The sequence below is a fragment of the Contarinia nasturtii genome, unplaced genomic scaffold, assembly GCF_009176525.2.
Source record: "Contarinia nasturtii isolate CC-2019 unplaced genomic scaffold, AAFC_CNas_1.1 Cnas_scaffold_2864, whole genome shotgun sequence".
Classification (NCBI taxonomy): Eukaryota; Metazoa; Arthropoda; class Insecta; order Diptera; family Cecidomyiidae; genus Contarinia; species Contarinia nasturtii.
This window is the reverse complement of record NW_022200181.1, coordinates 25,550-45,189: the sequence shown is the minus strand read 5'-3', so window position 1 is coordinate 45,189 and position 19,640 is coordinate 25,550. Positions and strand designations below refer to the sequence as shown.

General features: G+C 33.3%; 4 protein-coding genes across 8 annotated transcripts; 2 read left to right on the top strand and 2 right to left on the bottom strand.

Moving 5' to 3' along the window:
* Nucleotides 1-532: 532 nt before the first annotated feature.
* On the top strand, nt 533-2,262 carry LOC116349453 (arrestin domain-containing protein 1-like). The gene is made up of 5 exons (XM_031780874.1): nt 533-760; nt 841-1,052; nt 1,174-1,362; nt 1,431-1,619; nt 1,690-2,262. The coding sequence occupies exons 1-5, from the start codon at nt 541-543 to the stop codon at nt 1,786-1,788; spliced, it is 909 nt and encodes a 302-aa protein (XP_031636734.1). The 5' UTR covers nt 533-540; the 3' UTR covers nt 1,789-2,262.
* On the bottom strand, nt 1,589-3,443 carry LOC116349454 (arrestin domain-containing protein 1-like). Of its 3 annotated transcripts, none has more exons than XR_004201915.1 (5): nt 2,864-3,443; nt 2,601-2,789; nt 2,368-2,541; nt 2,129-2,297; nt 1,589-2,064 (listed from the first exon to the last, which is right to left on the bottom strand). XR_004201915.1 is itself a non-coding variant. In XM_031780875.1 (4 exons), the coding sequence occupies exons 1-4, from the start codon at nt 3,275-3,277 to the stop codon at nt 2,190-2,192; spliced, it is 885 nt and encodes a 294-aa protein (XP_031636735.1). In that variant the 5' UTR covers nt 3,278-3,443; the 3' UTR covers nt 1,589-2,189. The 3 variants fall into 3 exon arrangements, 1 of the variants encoding a protein (XP_031636735.1); XR_004201916.1 differs by having other exon boundaries at nt 2,139-2,297; XM_031780875.1 differs by having other exon boundaries at nt 1,589-2,297.
* Nucleotides 3,444-10,705: 7,262 nt separating this feature from the next.
* LOC116349462 (toll-like receptor Tollo) lies at nt 10,706-13,275 on the top strand. 2 transcript variants are annotated; one of them, XR_004201917.1, is made up of 3 exons: nt 10,706-12,594; nt 12,665-12,758; nt 12,844-12,961. XR_004201917.1 is itself a non-coding variant. In XM_031780883.1 (2 exons), the coding sequence occupies exons 1-2, from the start codon at nt 10,966-10,968 to the stop codon at nt 13,049-13,051; spliced, it is 2,001 nt and encodes a 666-aa protein (XP_031636743.1). In that variant the 5' UTR covers nt 10,717-10,965; the 3' UTR covers nt 13,052-13,275. The 2 variants fall into 2 exon arrangements, 1 of the variants encoding a protein (XP_031636743.1); XM_031780883.1 differs by having other exon boundaries at nt 10,717-12,758; nt 12,844-13,275.
* A 578-nt stretch (nt 13,276-13,853) lies between these two features.
* LOC116349461 lies at nt 13,854-19,183 on the bottom strand. Of its 2 annotated transcripts, none has more exons than XM_031780881.1 (16): nt 18,940-19,183; nt 18,730-18,836; nt 18,227-18,564; nt 17,921-18,152; nt 17,761-17,795; nt 16,911-17,425; nt 16,593-16,812; nt 16,280-16,498; nt 16,108-16,195; nt 15,832-16,031; nt 15,665-15,766; nt 15,334-15,568; nt 15,219-15,253; nt 14,668-15,119; nt 14,394-14,589; nt 13,854-14,313 (listed from the first exon to the last, which is right to left on the bottom strand). In XM_031780881.1, exons 2-16 carry the CDS (start codon nt 18,799-18,801, stop codon nt 14,109-14,111), a joined length of 3,144 nt encoding a protein of 1,047 aa, XP_031636741.1. In that variant the 5' UTR covers nt 18,802-18,836; nt 18,940-19,183; the 3' UTR covers nt 13,854-14,108. The 2 variants fall into 2 exon arrangements, with proteins under 2 accessions (XP_031636741.1, XP_031636742.1); XM_031780882.1 differs by having other exon boundaries at nt 18,951-19,183.
* Between the last annotated feature and the right edge of the window lie 457 nt (nt 19,184-19,640).

The window sequence follows — 19,640 nt, the reverse complement described above, 5'->3', positions numbered from 1 at the left end:
TGTACATATATGACAATTTTGTGTAACTTAATAAATTGCACTTTTTATAATAGGGCTTTCAATCAATCAGAAAAACAAGTTTTTATATGGCAAACGCAGGGCGTATGTTCAAAACTTTTTGTATTCGAACAGCTAAGTTCATTTTATAATTGATCTCATGGCAATTAATCAATAAATAACATCTCAATATACTTCCTCAATTCGTTAGAAAACTAATATTTTTGTTTGAAAAATTGAATTCACTCGAACGATACATTTAATTAAAATGTGAAGACGATTGTGCACAGGCAGCTGTTTGTACTTGATTTGTCATCAATAAAAATCGTCAATTGTTTGCTATCAAATAATTTTTTTGGTTTTGGTTCAATTAGGTTTTTCATTGCCACAACTAAATTCACATAAAAAGAATTGCAGTCGCAATGAAAAATCTTATTCTGTTTGAAAACTTCAAAACTGAAACTCGATTAAGCGTGTGATAGATTACACAATTTTTGAGTTGATTAAGTTAAATATTATTTAGTGAAGCTACATATTAAAATAATGACAATATTGTGTGAAATCGTTTTTGAACGAAATCCATTGAAAGTATTTTATTCAGGCCGACCGTTATGTGGTTACGTGCATTTAGAGTTGAAAAATCATCAAGATATTCACGGTATTCATATCAAACTCAATGGAATTGCATTAGCAAGCTGGAAAATTGGCCAAACTATTCAACGATACACAGAAGATTGTTTGAATTATCAAACATGTATTCTAGGTAATTTCAAATACATCTACCATGTAACATGAAAAAATTCTATTGAATCGATTGCATTCGTTATTATTAAATTGATTCAGGTGAATCCCATTTGATTGCTCGAAAGTATAAATTTCCATTCCAATTGCCACTACCAACAAAACTCCCATCATCGTTTGAATCAGAAGACGAATTTAGTTTCATTCGATATAACGTTACGGTTTTAATGGATATTCCATTTCAGGAAATCAAAGAATTAAATGAACGAGTTACAATTCGTCGAATGATTGATGTCAATGACCCAGATCTAAAGGTAGTTGCGATTTTTCTACACTTACAACAATTCGATCCAAACAAATTTGAAATAATATTGGTCATTGCGTTGTGCCTGCCGTTTTTAATAACGGAAATATTTTTATTTTTACTTTTTTCAGAGAAAAGTATCGGTGTGTGATGGTTTCAATCCGTATTTTATTCTGTCATGTTTGCCTTGGTTTCCGGTGAAAATCGATGCTCACGTGGAGCTTGGCATATATGCTTGTGGAACAGTCATAGATGTGGGAGTGAATGTGACGAACACAAGTTTTCGCAAGGTACGGAATTTCATTATACAGCTAATCAAGGTAATTGATATTTTCCTTTGATTTTTTTAAAACTTGAAATGTAAATTGAACTTTTTTTCACCTCACAGGAGGTCGTTTATTTTTCATATGATCAAACGCGTAAACGGAAATCAATTATAGTGTTGGGTGAGACAGGAATGCGTGGCTGCAATCAAAATCAAAAATATCCTATTTGTCTAGGATGTCAAATAAAAGTCCCTCAAACGTCTCCGTCTGACTGTTCCAGTATGATTATCAAAGTTCGTCATTTTATTAAAGTATGTTTGCAGTGTGCACACGTGTGTATAACTGTATATATTCAAAAACATTTTTATTTCTAATTTGTAGATAATTGCCGTAATGGGCCGAAATTATAAGCCAGCACTAGAATTACCAATTGTAATCGCTGCTCTTTCGAATGTTCAACAGAATGTGTCACCAATTTAAATTAAAACTAATTAAAATACAACGTGGTTTGAAAATTAAGGAAAACAATGTTAATCGCAACTTTTTAGTCCACGTCTATCGGAGAATTTCTTAAATTCGTGCGTGTATTTTCACCACATTTTTTCATTATGATTTACAATCAATTCATATACAGTTATACACAGTGTGCACACTTAAATATTTATATTAAATACAGAAACAGTTCAACGAATATTTTTAAATGGTTGTAACACTATCAACAACAACAAATGACCACTGTGATGTTTAGGTGCTGACCTTAAAATCAAACATTTAAAAAAATAATATTTATTTTGTATGAGTGTTGATAACAATTGTATACGTTTTTTTACTCGCTTATCAATTCAACTAAGAACATGTCAATTTGAAAGCATGTTTGTCATTCATTTCCGTCCCAATTCTGATTTCTTTGAGTTACGTCCATTTACGTTCACTATTGTTACTGGAATTTCAATCACGGGCCTACATTTTTTCTTCATTACAGCAGTTATCTGTATGATATAAAAGAAAATTGTGAATAAAATGAGTTGTTCCGTCGTAAAGAATAGTCAAAATCCATACTCGTATGAAATGTCGAATTTTGATGACTTTACTAACTAAATCGGTGGCAGATGTTGGTGGAACTTCAACGTAACATCCAAAACAAACGGTATATTTGTGATTTTGAAGGCAACCACGCAACTTAACTTCTTTTAATATTTCCACTGATTGAAGCACTGGAACATAAGTCACTTCCTAAAAAAGAAATCAAGTTGAAAAATGTGTGACCCAATAAATTCGGTGCTCAGTTTCACCTTGATCAATTGTGCAAGGAATCCACGTATTTGACAGAAGCTTCTGTTTGTAACATTTATCTCAAGTTCAATATTTGAGCCTGGTGCGTAGGCTGTGTGATCTACAGATGCATCAATTTTCAGCGGAAACCATGGCAAACAAGTGCATACAAAGTACGGGTTAAAACTTCCGGACACAGTTACTTGTTTCTGGATAATAAAAGTTTTTTTTTCTAAATCTCTCCAATTGTGTTCCAACAAAAAAAGGATTTTTTGTTAATTACCTGCAAATCCGGATCTTTTAAATCGGTCAACCTAAGAATGAATATTCGTTTTTCAAATTCTTTCGTCGATAATTTTGGTAGTACGACTGATATTGTTATGGTGTAACGTATGAATCCATATTCTCCCTGAAAGGAGCTCGGTATGCGTGCTGGAATTTCAAATTGAAATGGAAATTCATGCGCACCAGTCGCCAATCGTGATTCACCAATAATCTCGATGCGATCCTTTAGAAAATCTTCACCAAAATTTTCCGCTTTACATATTGTTATTGCGGCACCGTTAATTTTAACAAAAATCCCACGAATATTTTCATCATTTGTCAATGTTAAACGAATCGATCCGTATAATGATCGACCTGCATAAAACACTGCTTTTGAATTTTTTTCAAATAGAATTTCACATGAAATCGTCATTTTCGTAAAAAAATTATAAACAATCAACAGACTTTCAATATTTTTTTTTGAGTGGTTACTAATTTAAAAATGCAATTTTCAAATCATGCTTAGTACTTTTTTAAAAACATTCAATAAGTATTCTGTTTATGTGATGAATATAAATCGTTCAACTATTTTGCACTTTGTTCCATTTGTAAATGCGACTTGTATTGACAATTGCGCCATGCAACACTCAATTGATAGCAAATATCACATAATTTACTGATTACAGCCAAACACATTTCATTATACAATACATTGGATCATTTGCTTGTTCAGAATAAATTGAATTAGCAATTAAACCGTTGAAATTTGCGTGTATGAACACTTGAGTTATCGGAACAAAGGATGATAAAGGATGTGAGACGTATTACGTTACATTGTTGTTACTAAATACAATGTATATTTTGATCAGCAAATAATATTTTGATATTAAATAGAAATCTAGGTCGGATGATTTAAGAGAGGATATCTGACTTACACCAACTAATATAGCGATAGAAATTTTTAGTGAAACTCAAGGAAAAAATAGCAAAGATGCATTAAAAAACATTGAGCTTTCATTAATTGTACAGATGATTAGGGGTATTGATAAAAAAACCGAGGTCGCGAAATTTTGAGTACTAAGCCTAAAAAAGATGTTAACGAAAACAAAATTTTGCTGTGAATGGAGAGAGCGATTCTAACAGAAATTCATAAGCAAATTAAGATTATTTATGGCATTGATACAAATTTTTATAAATAAAACATCTGCTTCATAAGACCAAAGTTATTTTTTCGAAAAAAAAAATCGTGAAAATTTGTCAAGTTCAAGAAAAATACAGGTGTCGAATGCGTTTGACCCGTCTTTTTGCTAACTTCAGCTATTGCTTCAGTTAAAATGGTCATGATTTTTTGTAGTCGGGCTCTTGCTTTTCTGATATCATTTCCATATTTGTGAAGCAAAACAGTTTTTGAAAATTTTCATCTTTGAAATGTTTACATTTTCCCTATAAAATCAAAACGTTTAGTAAGTTCGCTTCAATGTAATAGGTCAGGATTTTGCATTAAAATTTTTACCACTAACAAGCATTCTAGATCTTGCTTCTTGGCAAGAAGTTCTTGTTCATTTAATTTATTAAGAATAAAACCCTATGGAATATACTGTCCCTGTGCTCGATTTCTTGGCACACCCGCAATGAACCACGTCGAACAAACTAACGATTCAAAATCATCCATTGGGCGTCGTCAATCCTGTATAATATAAAAATCTATGTTAATGAACGCAAAACACTTATAAAAATAGTTTATCTAGAACCGGAATAGTACGACGCTGATGCGAACATTGCTGAACATGGGCATTCCTCATAACCGTTTAATGTGGATAGATTAAAATCTGAATGATATTTAAGTTAATTTAATTAAACCCATGAGCTCTCGGAAAGTGTTTACTACCGGCAAAACAGACTTCTGAACCACGAAGAAACATATTTTCTGGTTTGATATCATTATGTAATACCTTGTTGATGTGAAGAAATTGTAATGCTTCGACCTAAAATTTAAAGATTGTGTTTGGTTTAAGTAAAAATTTGGGTAATTTATATTAAAATTTCACAGACCGCCTGCTTAAATATCGATAAAATACTAAAATCCGATAATTTTCCTTCCTGTGCCATGTAACGATCGAGGAGGGTTCCATCAAACAAGGTCATTGCAATTACATTGTAGAATCCAACGATTGGCCCATGATAATAAATTTTTGGGATTTCAGGGGGTTCCATATCCAGATTTTTTGTTGCGTTCAAAGCTTCGTAAACTTTCATTTCCTCATTCAATGATTTTTTATCGCGCACAAGTTTGTAAGCAACTGGTTTATTATCATAAATTCCTGGGCTGTGTACTCATCATTTTGCTACATAATTTTTTTTTCAAAATTTATTGTTCCAATTAAGTGAAGAGAAAGTGTAGGTAAGTGTACAACATTTTGTTTCGAAGTGTACCTGGAATTTTTTTTTTCAAAAAATCGACCCCTTTTCTTGGCCATACTCATTATTTCGTCTGGGGTAGCCATTTTCTAAATCCAACATTTTATGTAATGTATTATGGCCTTAAAAAAGTGTACATTAAGTGTAGGTAACAATTTTGCCTTCATAAACGATATTACTATGAAATTAATTGATTTGGCCATACCAGCCTTATCTGAAGGGCGAGGGGTGCCTATACTGAAAAATTTCAAATTAACTGTACGATGATTTTGTGCATGTACTTTTTGAGGACTTCAAAACTGCTTCATTTTATTTTTAAATGGATGGCCCACTAAAAATTTGAATTTTGGCCGCCATTTTATAACGGCCAAAAATTGGCCGTAGGCCGAAAAACTTTTTGGGTTTCAACCTTCGATAGGTTAAATTTTTATGTATCTTCAATTCACCAAACTCAATTTTAACTAAATGTTGCAAAGATATTGAAAATTGATTTTTTCACGTTGCACGTATAATTTTGGTAGTGTACCTTTCCATACGAGCGCACTAACAGTTTCACCAAGTTCCCCATTATTTAAAAGCTTTAAATTAAGATTCCTTAAAACAGTGTAATCCGGAGCTCCATTGGAAAATAAATGCAAAATGGCATTTTTTATGAGGTTCATTGATGTTATTTCACCCTGAGAGACAATATTTATTGTTTTTTTTTTTTGTTTAATCGTTTAACAATGAAAACTACTTTCACTTACAATCATTGTAAAGCTGATGATTAGTAGAAAATATACACGTGAATTCATCTTGATCGGTTGAGTCCCTGAATACTTTTTCGTTTCTCAATTTTAATATGAAGCAAAAATTGAACCAATTTATTCATTTACGAACTTGAATTATTTGATAAAATGTTTTAAAAAAAAAACATAGTGCAAACACGTATTGATCCTCGAATTTTGTTTAAAAATCAACAAAATTTAAAAAAGAATGCATAGAAATCTTATACAAGTACTAAGAAAATACATAAAATACGAAAAAATCCAATTGAAATATTTTAGAAATAGTAAAAACTGCAATCAATATCGCTGTATCACTTTGCTCCCAACAAAGTGTATCACTTTGCCCCCCAAGCATGTTTTCCACTTTCGATCAAATTTTTTCAACAACGTGTGGATAAAATCCAAAACACTTAATAACAACAAATAATATTCACCTTAATTCCGCCATATGTGAAAAAATTAAAAAAAATCGAAATTCTAAAGTGTGAAAAAATGGTACCAGCGTGTGCCGAAAACACAAAATTGACTGTACGACGACTCTCGTTGGTCTGACGTACTGAATGTGTCTTTGCAAAGTGTTTGCCTATTGAATACGGATTTGAATACAACGAAAGTTTGAAATTTTGCGTTGCGGTCTTTGAAATTTTCGAGGTGTATCAGTTTACCCCGTGTATCACTTTGCCCCCATTACCCCTATACATCTTTTGAAGAAGTAGAACATTTTTCAGTCTCACTCGTTTCTGCCCCACGTTTTTAGTTCGAGTTTCAATGTAAAGATCATTTGAACTCTGCATTCCCATAATTCCTCAGGATATGTTGTATCAAAAGAATTTTCCCGATCGAAACTTTCAAAAAGATAAATATGTTACAGACAACATATTGAACTAACTGGTCATTGAGCTGACAGAACGTTAGCTAGCTAAATGGTCTAAAACAATAGACGTTATTGTTTTAATGATGAATCACTTCTCTTGTTTTAATAGAAGTGATTGTTCATTATAACAATAATTTCTATTGTCTTAGCCCATTTAGCTGGCTAACGTTCTGTCAGCTCAACTGACCAGTTAGTTCAATATATTGTCTGATATGTTATTTGCAGATTGCCTCTAAGAATCCGAAAAAAGTGTTCACATTGATAGCTTGAACCTTAAGTTATACGTGGTACAACCAAACAAATCGAAAACGATTTTGAAGCTAGTTGTTACCAGTAGTTTTCTACTTTTCTAGTTTGGTGGATAGCCCCTTGTGACAAATTTTCACGAAATTCGCTCCGCAAAAATAATTTTAAGTTTTATTTATATAAAAAATGTATCGTTTTTTTAATATCAGAAATTATCTTAGCTTGCCTAAGAATTCTCTGTTAGAATCGCTCTCACCGTTCATAACAAAATTTCTTTTTCGATAGTATAATAGTTTTTTTATATACAGGGTGTCTCATATATCAGGCTCACTATGAAGGAGTGAAAATTTCTAAAAACCCTTTGGGGGGTATGTTGAGGATAAAAAATAAAAAATTTCTATCTGAGCAGAATTTTGATTTTTTCCCCAGGGGGGGGGGGGTGATGCTTTGTTAGCACGCTTTTGATTGCTATTGTTATTTGTCTGACAAACTAGTGAAAAGATCTGGCGAAGCATTATTGATAGCGCACGTCCTCATCCTTCTAGCGTTATGCTTACAGATTTTATGTATATGTAATTTCAAGTTATGCACAGTGCTTTTATCATCACATCTTTTAGTAGCATATAGCAGATGTTCCGATCCACATAAGTGTAATATGTAGAAAAACGGAAGAGAAGAAGGTTGTTTACTTCCAACTAATGTGGCGACAGTAATTTTTAGTGAAGTACAAAGAAAAAAAATATGCTGCTTTGGAAAAATGACACATTATGGGAAAATGATACGTATTTTATACAATTGAAGCTCATATTTCTATCCTGAAGAATCTAATCATATGGAAGTGGCATGTACTATGAACGGGCACGTGTACATTTTTCAATGACTTACAGATAAATTGTAACACATCGTAATGAGTTATAATTTATTTTACATTGTATCACAAATGCATATGCTAGAATAAAAACCCGAATTGAAATAAAAATCTATAAATGTGAAACACAGTGTTTTTTTTATTTGATATCCCTTGTGGAAATATTTCGACTTCATAGTCGACAAAAATGGCTGATATTTCAGCCAGCTAAAGTTAACTATAAGTGAATATATGCGTCTTCGTGTAATTTGAGTTGAGAAATGTCGATTGTGATCACAGCTAACTACGGTTAACTACAAGTATATGAAATTGACTTTTGTGTTTGTTGACTATAATCAGTTTTAGTTGACTCTGAAACATAACCGACTATATTCCTAGGGGTTTGCATGTATTTTTATTGGATAATATTTGCGTATTATCGTTGCGTATTGGCATATCGGTGAAATATCGGCAGATCGGTGAAATATCGGCATATCTGTAAAATATCGTTAATATTCGGGTATTTTTTGATACTTAATTGTTCTGGAAGTGGGTTTTGGTGGATCCACAGGATCATCAGAACCGCTCCCAGTTCTGGAAGTGGTTTTTGGTGGATCCTCTGGATCGACCAGACCATGGTTTGACAATGCCCTGACCCATCCTGAGGGTCCACTTCCAGACCTGGGAGCGGTTCTGAACGATCCTGAGGATCCACCAAAGCCCACTTCCAGAACAAAGACACTTCGCATATCGGCGAATATCGGTGGATTTTTGGCACAAAATAGTGAAATCGGTAAAGATTTGCATGATTTGTAAAAATTTGTATTATTTGTTATACTGTTGTTTATTCGTCGAATTCGTGAAACAAAATCTTACATGAAAACCCCTAGCTATATTCGATTTCAATCATCTATTGGTAATTTTAACCGAATAAAAGTGATTAAAATTGACTTAATTTATAGTCAGTCATTTTTTTTTTTACAAGGGATGCTCTCTACTCAAAGTTTATTGCAATGTTACACCCCCATAAAAAGAGTGTTGACTTTACTAGTTATATTTCAATAAAATCTCAGGAGAAGTCTCACATTCATCCTCGGACATTCCAATATGGATAGGATCGCAACAAAAAATACTTCGTTCCACTTTTATAGATTTTTATTTCAAGTCGAGTTTTTATTCAAACCCAATCATATTTCAAATCACATTGGACAAATGATGTTTCCATGTTCCATTAGGGTGGCCCAAAAAACAAGTATTTAATTTTTAACATTCCAGGCCGGTTTTAGCATATTTGAGGCCTAAAAACACGATATGGACCATTGGTTTGTTCAAGTAGGAAACCAGGGCGCTACGAATTCATTGGGAAGATACCTCGATGGGGCCGCCATTATTTGCAGTGACGGCATCTACAAATAAAAAAATAGCTTATTTACAGATCATAGTATCTGTATTTAAAACATTTCTTTATTTACAGTCACGACTGCAAATAAGCTATTTTGTTATTTACAGTCACCACTTTTGCCATTGAGAGATCGAATGAGAGACACCGTTATTCAGTTTTTCTTTTAGTGCACAAATATTTCAATTTAGTTTGTCATGATGACGTTCAATGTTGGTACGGAACTCAATTCGTTTTCTGACTTTAAAAAGGCGTTGAGTGAATACGAAAAACAGGAATTCTGCGTTTTTTCTGTAGGTTCAAGTAAATTATTAGATCAAACGGTGACCACTAACATCTTATCTGAATAACGGTGTCTCTCGAGCAAGAGAGTGTACATTGAAGGTTTGAAACAAAAGTGTTCGGCCAAGATGCGACTTTTTTTTATGCATCGTTCACATTGTCACTTCCGAATCCCACGAAAATATATATTTTTTAAATAATGAAATGCCATTGAGAGATCATTCGATCTCTCAATGGCAAAAGTGGTGACTGTAAATAACAAAATAGCTTATTTGCAGTCGTGACTGTAAATAAAGAAATGTTTTAAATACAGATACTATGATCTGTAAATAAGCTATTTTTTTATTTGCAGATGCCGTCACTGCAAATAATGGCGGAACCTCGATGGACCCATTTTGGTGTACGTAGTGGGGAGTTTTTTGGTGCGAGAAAACCGAATCTGGCGTTATTTTTGCGATACGATCAATGGTTAACACATTTTTCATACAAAAATGTGAAAAAATCACCAAAAATATGAACTTTTGTATGGAAGCTAAGCCTGTATGACATCGTAATGACGTGAAACTTTGCACAGGCTATTATTTTCACAACAAAATAACATTCTGAGAGTTTGAAGACATTTGAACAAAAAACAAGGGTACCTCCCATACAATTTTCTTTAAAAAACGAAAATTTAGCAAAAATGTGGCTAGTTTTGATTCAAATTTCTCCAAACTCTCAGAATATCATTTTTTTATGGAAAAATAAGCTGTGCAAAGTTTCACGTCATTGCGTTTTCATACAGGTATATCTTCCATACAAAATCCACATTTTTTGTGATTTTTTCAGATTTTTGTTTGAAAAGTGTATCAAAAATTTGTTGCATTATGAAACTAACATCATAGTCGGTTTTCTCGTACCAAAAGTGGGAGTTCCCCACTACGTATTTTTGAGAGTGTAAATATACTTTTTCTTGACTTTAAAATTGCTTCAAATTCATTAATCGAGAGAAGTGAAGTTTCACATCATTATAATGCAAAACACACATTTTTGAGATTTCTGTTTGAACATTTCAAGAAAAAGTGTATTTTCCAATCGATTTTTTTTGGGCCACCCTAATGTTCCATGCCTCGTGTTACTGTCGTAGTTCATCAAACTTATGTAGCATGATACATGCTTATAAAAGAAGATAAAAATTATTGTACTTAATTCCAACAGGATGAGATATGATGCAATAAGAATGCATTTTATATAAAAGGACCGAACACTTGCATTAAAATTAGTTTCGAAGTAAAAATAAAGCTGTAAAATGACTATTCGAATAACTTTTGTTCGTTTGCTTTTGTCTTTATTGAATTTAGTGAACATTTCGTTTGCAATGGTTAGCAATTGTACGTATTTGAACAACAATACTGAGTCTGTGCAAATAACATGCGGATTCATAGTAAGACACGCGCCACCGCTATTTATGCATCAAAGTAACATACGTGAATTATACAGAACACCCAGTGATTTCGACGCAATTTATCCACAAAATGGTTGCTACTACGATTTATTTAAAAGTGCTTTAAAAAAAGAAAACAAACAAAAGATCAAAGTAATAAAGGGATCATTTTTATGTGACATTGATGACGCTTTACAGTTCGAAAATGTTTGCGAATTGGACTTTTCGTCTATTAGCACATCCCTGCAGTATTCAAGTTATCAATTTAAAAATTTAACGAAACTGAATATATCAAATAATGATTTGGGTTCATTGTTCTTGTGGATTTTCCAAAATATGCCGGATTTAACAGAACTTGATGCCTCATATAATAATATTAACTATATTCGAGGAGCAGTTATAAATCAAAAGACAAAGCTATCAATAATGAACATTTCACATAATGAATTGACCATTGTAGACGAAATCACATTTATTGGTGTGACAAAGCTAAGAATTCTGGACTTGAGCTTTAACAAAATTTCTTCTTTGAATGCAAACACATTTGTATCAAACGTGGATTTGGAAACACTACTGCTGGGTAATAATCCATTAAACATGCTTAGTTGCAATGTATTTGTACCGTTGAAAAAATTGATAACGTTTGATGTGACAATGAACGGACTTTCAGTATTGGATCTTAGTTGCACGAATTGCTCAATGTATGCTTCAAAAAGTGTATCCGGTGAAGTTGACATACGCTTATCAAAAGTTCATGAATTACATTGCAAAAAAGAGCATCTGAACAGTTTAGAACAATTTTGTATGTCGTTAGGATATGGAATTAAAAACGAGGCGGAAATATTTGAAATACTTCCATCGTCTTTGCAAACATTGGATTTATTCGCAACGAATACAACCGAAGTGGACTGTAATCTTTTTAGTAAATTCTATGATTTGAAGAATCTCAATTTAATGAGTTCGACTTTGAAAAACTTTGGACCAAACACATTCGTACATCAAACAAAAATAACGAGTCTTCTTCTTTCCGGGAACAATTTGAAAAGTGTAAATTGTACGTCATTATTTAAGCCATTACAGAGCTTAAAGTCATTAGGGATTGCAAACACTCAACTCAAAAATATGGCAGATATTCTAGAATCAATTACATCATCAATTTTATGGCTTGACTTGTCACAAAATTACATTGGAAAAATCGATGTAATGACATTTCAAAAATTCAACAATTTGCAATATCTAAATTTAAGCCGAACAAATCTATCGAATTTTGAATTTTCGACATTTTATCATCAGACGAAACTACAAACGCTAGATCTCTCTTATAATTACTTGGAAAGTATCGATTTTACTTTATTCGCCGGAAATTTTCGTCAGTTACGTGATTTGTTTTTGGAAGGTAACAATTTACACGAAATAAACACCATCATACCATCAGTTTTCCCAATTTTAACCACTTTAGCGATATCCAAAAATCAATTGCCATGTAAATATGTGGTAAGTTTTTTGAATTATTGGAAGCACCTCAATCTGATTGAAAATCCGTCAAATCAAACAAATGTTAAAGGTATTGATTGCATAGTCGCTTCAAATGACACATCAACAAAAAGCAAAAACAACATTATTATGACACATTCAATGCATCCGCATACTATCGTAAAGTACGAAGCAAGGCATACTTACTCTGTTCCATTACCTATTGATTAATTTCCATTTTTTCCATTCTTTTCTTCTGATCAACTCTAGGTACGAAGACTCGAACATTATGAAATATTCGATGTTATTTTTGTGCGCAATGTGTTGCGTATATTTGGTGGTAAAATCAAAAGTTGTCGTACAAATTAGAGAGAAACTGGCCAAAATTTCACTTGAAAATAATGGACCTCATCAGAACCAACATGGAATTTCATCGTCGACATCAACATTTGCACTAATGAACGACGACGTCTTATAGAATTGATGATTTGAATTTGAACATTTTACAAATTTGTGTATTAATATACAGTGCCGTCAGAAAATTTGAGACCAAGCTCATTTTTTTCATACAATTTCATACAAATTGACGATTTTTTGGAGCAATATTTAATATATTTCGAAAATAGCTAGACCCATAATTTTTTGTACACTTATTATTTTATTCACGGAGAGTAAACTAGTGAAGTTTTGCCAAAAAATATCTACGCGTTTAAAAAATATCCGAGGTTTGCACTTTCAAGTGTGAAAAATGACAAATTTTGTATGAAAAATAATCCTTTTTCACACTTGAAAGTGCAAACATCGGATATTTTTTAAACGCGTAGATATTTTTTGGTAAAACTTCACTAGTTTACTCTCCATAAATAAAATAATAAGTGTACAAAAAATTATGGGTCTAGCTATTTCCGAAATATATTAAATATTTCTCCAAAAAATCGTCAATTTGTATGAAATTGTATGACATTTTTTTGCTTAGTCTTAAACTTTCTGACGGCACTGTATGTATTTTTAGGTCCTGCGTGACAAAAAATATAATAAACTTATTGTGTGCATGGCAAAAAAACTTTTTCTGTTATTTATCTCATTCACCAGCTCAAACGAAGCTATTCTGTTAGATAATGCATCCAAAACCAAATGGAACAAATAATCTATGGTTCATTTTTAATCGCTAAGCTTACCATATCACCAGAACCTTGAAAACATTTAAAAAAGTAATTACATTCAAAATGTGGTTTCTATATGATATCTCATATGAAAACCACAAAGATAAAACGCCTCAATTTGTTTTGGTGGTTTTGTGTTTTAATAATTTTTAATTTCTATTTAATGGCTTTAAAATTTCAAATGGAATTCAAGTGAGAGTTCAAATCATCTACTGAGAAGGCTGATGTAGATTCTAAATGTAGACAAGGAACAGCGCGCGTTCAAATAATATAACACATCATTTGAATGATCCATTTGCGTCCGTCTATATCATCCATTCATTTGCATCGCCTATACATATATGTACGACCTTCTCGTTCTCGTTGGTTACTTTAATTGACGTTTCGTTGCTTACGCTCAACCAAATGCACAATCCACCACATGAACAATAGAAGAATAACACCCAATGCCAAAATATGCAAACCACCAAATTCAATCAAAAATTCGGCCGTATAAAACGCCTCCTCGCGTCTCAATGTTTTAAATAGATCATCTTTGAAGTAAATTGTAACACGGCTGACTTTGCTCTCGTCGCGTCTACAAAAAAAAAAATAAAGCAAATATTTAATATGACCTAGTCATTGCCTTCAATAACAAATAAGTGATGGACAATTCACCTTTGGTAATTCAAATCTGCATTAATTCTATTGAATTCATCAAATTCTCGTTCAGATATCTCCACCTTATAATCAGTAGATGTACAAGCTGGTAGACAATTGCATTCTTCCATTGTACTTCTTCTGAGCAATTCGGCTTCAGCATCGCGATAGCATTGCATTCTGCCAGCACCACAAATGCTCATCTCTTCACCTCCTGTTGAATCGAAAAATCATTTTAATTCATTTCCATGCATAAGATTACTTTCCAATGTGAATAAAATATACAACTTACTTGGCAAGTTGAATTTAACGCATCCACAACGCCAGTATGTGAAATTGGCGGCGCATTCCATGTCGCAGTGATGTTGAGTGTATGTTTTGAAATAGCGCAATTTCCGTTCCGAATCGTAAGTGCATTGTCTCCGTTTCGGATTGAAATTGCGTAATTTTTCCGATGTGGTGATCATTTGTGGTTTGACTAAAACTTTAACATCCTTTCCCATTGGGATGCGGAAGAAGTTTGTTGTGCGTGGCATTTCATCGGGTGAATGAAGTATGAATTTTGGCTCTTGTACCCAACGTCGTGAGAATATATCCAATTGATCTTTATCAAAGAAAATGGAAATGGCCAATCCATTGTTTTGTCCTTTGCGTAAAACCCGGTATGGATATGCTTCTGGGTCTCGATCATTTTCGTCGTAATCATCTTCACGACTGGCACGTCGTACAAGTGGCGATGCCATGCTACAAATTAAAAAAAAAAAACAATGATTTATGCATTTCACATGACATATTTGGATAAAATCCAAAGAACTTTTTTGGATATTTGGTAAACAAACTCACTGTTGTGTAAATATCTCGTATGAACTCAATAGATTCTAAAAGTAGACAAAAAAAAAACAAAATTACATAAAACAAAATTGCATTAAGCGTAAAATGTTTGTTTAGTAAATATTACAAATGAGAAACATTTTCCCTCTTCCGTAATGATAGGTCGGAAATTGGCATTGCATGCAATTTTATCGTTGAGCCATTTACATCCTTTCGTATATTCGGTAATTCGGTTTGAAATCAAACCAAAAATTCCAAATTGATATTCTTCGCGACTGAATCGCTCCAGAAATTCGGGACTTCGTACCGATCCAACAATATCTTCGGGATAAATTTGGAATAACGTTTCCATGGCATATTTTCTGAATTATAAAAAAGAAAACAACCGAAATCGTTTTTGAGCGAATTGTTTTTCTAAAAGAGATATAAAATAAGATTGGATCATAAATTGCACGTACTCGTCCAGTTTAAGTTGTGGCTCGCGATAAACTTGCATCAAACGAAGTAGATGTGTGAAATTGAGTGGTGGATAGCCGGCTCTGGTTCCTGGGCAAATGGTCCTATGGCATATATTGAAGCATATAATTAGCTTTGAAAAATTGGTCAAATAGAAATGAATACGTACACAGCCGGGAATGGAATTGCGCCAATAGACATCACTTTGTCATCTGGTCGAACTTTTACCAAGTATTTGGACCAATAGAAAAAGAGGTGGGTTAACAAACCGGATGCCAAGCATAAAATAAACAAACCGCCTAAGATAATTGTTGTTTTTATATGATTACCACACCATTGGCATCGTTCTTTCTTTCCGCGACGTTCATCCTTTGAAGTAATAGTTGAAATTTTTGTTTGAATTTGAAAATAAATATTTTTAAAAGAAAATAATTCATGTGCTTACATCGTTGTCACCGCTTATATCATAATCACTTCCTCGGCTGACTGCTTTTGATACGGTTTCGGGAACATATCTGTCATTACCTTCACGACTGTAAATGTCAAACACAAATATTTGCGTATCACGTGAAGAAGTAGAAAGTAAGTTTTCGTAAGTATAATAAAAAAAAAATTACGTTTGTGGTTTACGTCCTCCCCCAAAGGCTCGACCCAAACGGAAAATACAATACAATATTGCCTCGAAAACTACCACCAGAATAATGGCCAATATAACGAAAAAGACCACATAAAAGCTTTTCAAAAAATCTAACACCGTGAACTGTATTCGAACGTTCGGTATAAACTTTTCATCCTTGAATGATATTAATAGTTGACTCCTTTCTTCATCTTCACGCCTTTCGGATCGGAAACCAATAAAAAGAAAATGCATAAATCAGTTCGTATCGATCTTAAGTGAAATCTGTAATACGTCAATATTGATAAAATTACCTTGGAGTCTGAAAACCGAGTTTACCTTTAATTAAATTTTTATTTACTTTCAAACCTTTCGCTTTGATTTCGACATTGTATTTAATCGAAGCGCATGCAGGAAGACAATTGCACTTTTTCAAGTAAGACGATTGCCAACCAAAATTGTCAGCTAATCTCCATTCGGCATCATGGTAGCAACGCATTTTTGCTACACCGCATATTCTTGTACTGTTATCTCCTGTAAATGTGAATAGTTTACGATGTATTTGAAATTTTATTTTTGTTTGCATTCCGTAGTTTTTCTTTGAAAATACAAAAAAATTTCGCGTAACTTACTTGGCATGCTGAATTTGACACATCCGCATCTGGTTTTAGTAAAATTGGCTAAACACTCAATTTCACAGTGACGCTGTGTGTAAATTTTGAAGAATCGAAGTTTGCGTTCGTCATTGAAATAACATTGTCGTCGCCATGGGCTAAAGCTTCGTAAATCGTTCGATGTAACAATGATGTTTGGCTTAACCGATACTGAAACTCGTTTGCCAATTGGGATATGGAAATAATGCTCTCGTTCTGGCAATTCATCGGGCGAATGCAGATAAAATTTTATGTCTCGTGCCGACCGATTACATAGAGGATCCAATTCATCTCGTGGAAAATAAATTGAGATGTTCAATGCATTATCGGGTCCCGCACCAGACACACGATACGGATAGATTTTTGAGTCCGTATCGAAAACACGGAATGGATAATGTTCAGAAGCCGTTTCAGTATCAGTATAACCAATTTCTCGATTCCAATGCGTTGCATTCAAACTGTTTTTCCAATTGCGAATCAGCGGGAACGACATACTAAAAGAGCCAAACAAATTCGATTATACAAAAAATCTTTTTCAAAACATGAGCAACATATTTTTTATTGAGATAAACAGAGTCGCGGGATTTTTATCCTCCCCTTTTTTTTGAAATGAAGGGGAATTCTCTAGTTTTCACGCTTTGACCTTGAGCGAACGAATCAATACAAACGTCAAATGGAGGCGAGTTTTCTCCATGACAACACTTTTCATACAAATTCACACAAAAAAATAATGATTATTATTATTTGCAAGAATTTGTTGTAAATGTTTCCCAATAATAGCAAATAATCAAAACAATGCAAATATTTATTCTTCAATAGCAAAACTAACCTTTGTGTGAATATTTCGTAGGAATTTAGAAGATTCTGAAAAATGTTGGATGAAAAAGAAAACAATGTACAACATTTTTTTTTATCATGAAAAATTCACGGCAAGCAAAAAAATGGCAAACAAAAATTATGTATTCAGAAAAAAAAAATGTTATTTTTACAAATGTGTAACATCGTCCCTCGTCGGTGATAATTGGTCGAAAATATTCATCGCATGAGGTGCGTCGATGCCAAGCACAAAATTTTGCATTTTCATCGATATCGCATGCAATCGAATTAAAAGCTTCAATTTGATCGTCTTCATCAACGAAGCGCTCGAGTATGTCCCAATTCCGTACCCGTCGAAAGATATCCCAGTCGCATAGTTGAAATAGCGTTTCCAATGCAATTTTCCTGTAAAATAAATCCAGGTCATAAAAATTGAATATTGCATGTAGTGTTTGTAATACAATAAATGACCTTCATACTTTCTTGGTCGTAATTTGGGCTGTGCTTCAGTTTGCATGAGAAATAATGTGCGATTGAAATTATTTTTCGGATAGCCACTTCTTATTCCCGGGCATATCGTGATGGCCGGGAATGGAATTGTTCCAACCGACGCATATTTTTCATCGGGACGAACATTTGCATGAAAACGTATGATTAGCACCACCAAAGACAACACCAACGCAATGCATACGGTTATGGTTATCGTCATCGTTTTTTGATTCCACTGACAACATTTTTTTTGCGCACCTTTTTCCGTCGTCATTGTTTCTTGTGTCAAAAATGAGTCCTGACTCTCACCCATTCGATGTTTTATTCCCTGTTTTTTTTTTTTTTTTTTTTTTTCCAATCAATAAAATAGTCACAATTATTTCCATATTCCATTGGAATTTTGCTATTTTTATTTTCTTAATTTTCAATTTATATCACTTGAACTATAATTGAACCGTATATTTTTTTTGCTATCGTTTCAAACACAACTCACTTGATATTTGCTGCTTTTTTCAACTTCCTGATGAAAATTGAAGTCTTTTCCATTTCTTGCTGCCTTTGACATGTCTTTTCAGGTACGTCGTTTCTTCAATGAATTTCCTGTAAATTGATCCCAAAACTCTGTGGATTAATTGGACAAGTATTCAGTCGTTCAAAGACCGAGTTGCATAACTCGGAAAAAATGTCCGTTTTCTAAAAATACTTTTTCGTCACCGTTATTTTCCTTTTGTTTTTATTTATTTTCTCGTGGAAAATTTCACAACAGAATTTCTGTTATTTTCCTTTGAAAAACTGAATCACCATCATTATCTTCATCTGTGGACATTTCACAACAATGGATTTCGGATTTTGGAATTTGAATAAATTTGTGTGTTTTTTTAAAAAAAATATATATATATTTATGTGTTTTATATGATTTGAACTAATTTCTCTGCAGCAAAAAAAAAATATTTCTATTTAAAATAAATGGGACCAGCCATACACAGAGCACAAACGATATGAATTCCCAAGCAAGACTGACATTTGCGTCGAATTCGAGATTTTCATATACTTGATGTTTTGGATTGTCCTTGACATGAAAAATTCTCGCGTTACACGGATGCTGACGCAAATCTCGCTCTCATCGCTCTCGATGTTTGTTGTATGTGGTGCGTTTGTGTTGTCTTCACACCATCCATCGGGATAAAACGTAAACAAACCAGCGTGCGAAATGGTTCATTCATCTACACAAACTGGGCACATTCTCCAGCTCAACCACATATAAGGGCCTAGGCCAGCAACGGGCCGCGAAAACAACGTCATTGAACAAAAACTGGAGAATATGCATTTGAAATAGGCATAATATTCCATCGCGCAACTGTCTGCGCTACAAACACAGACACACTTTCACATTCTCCTTAAAAA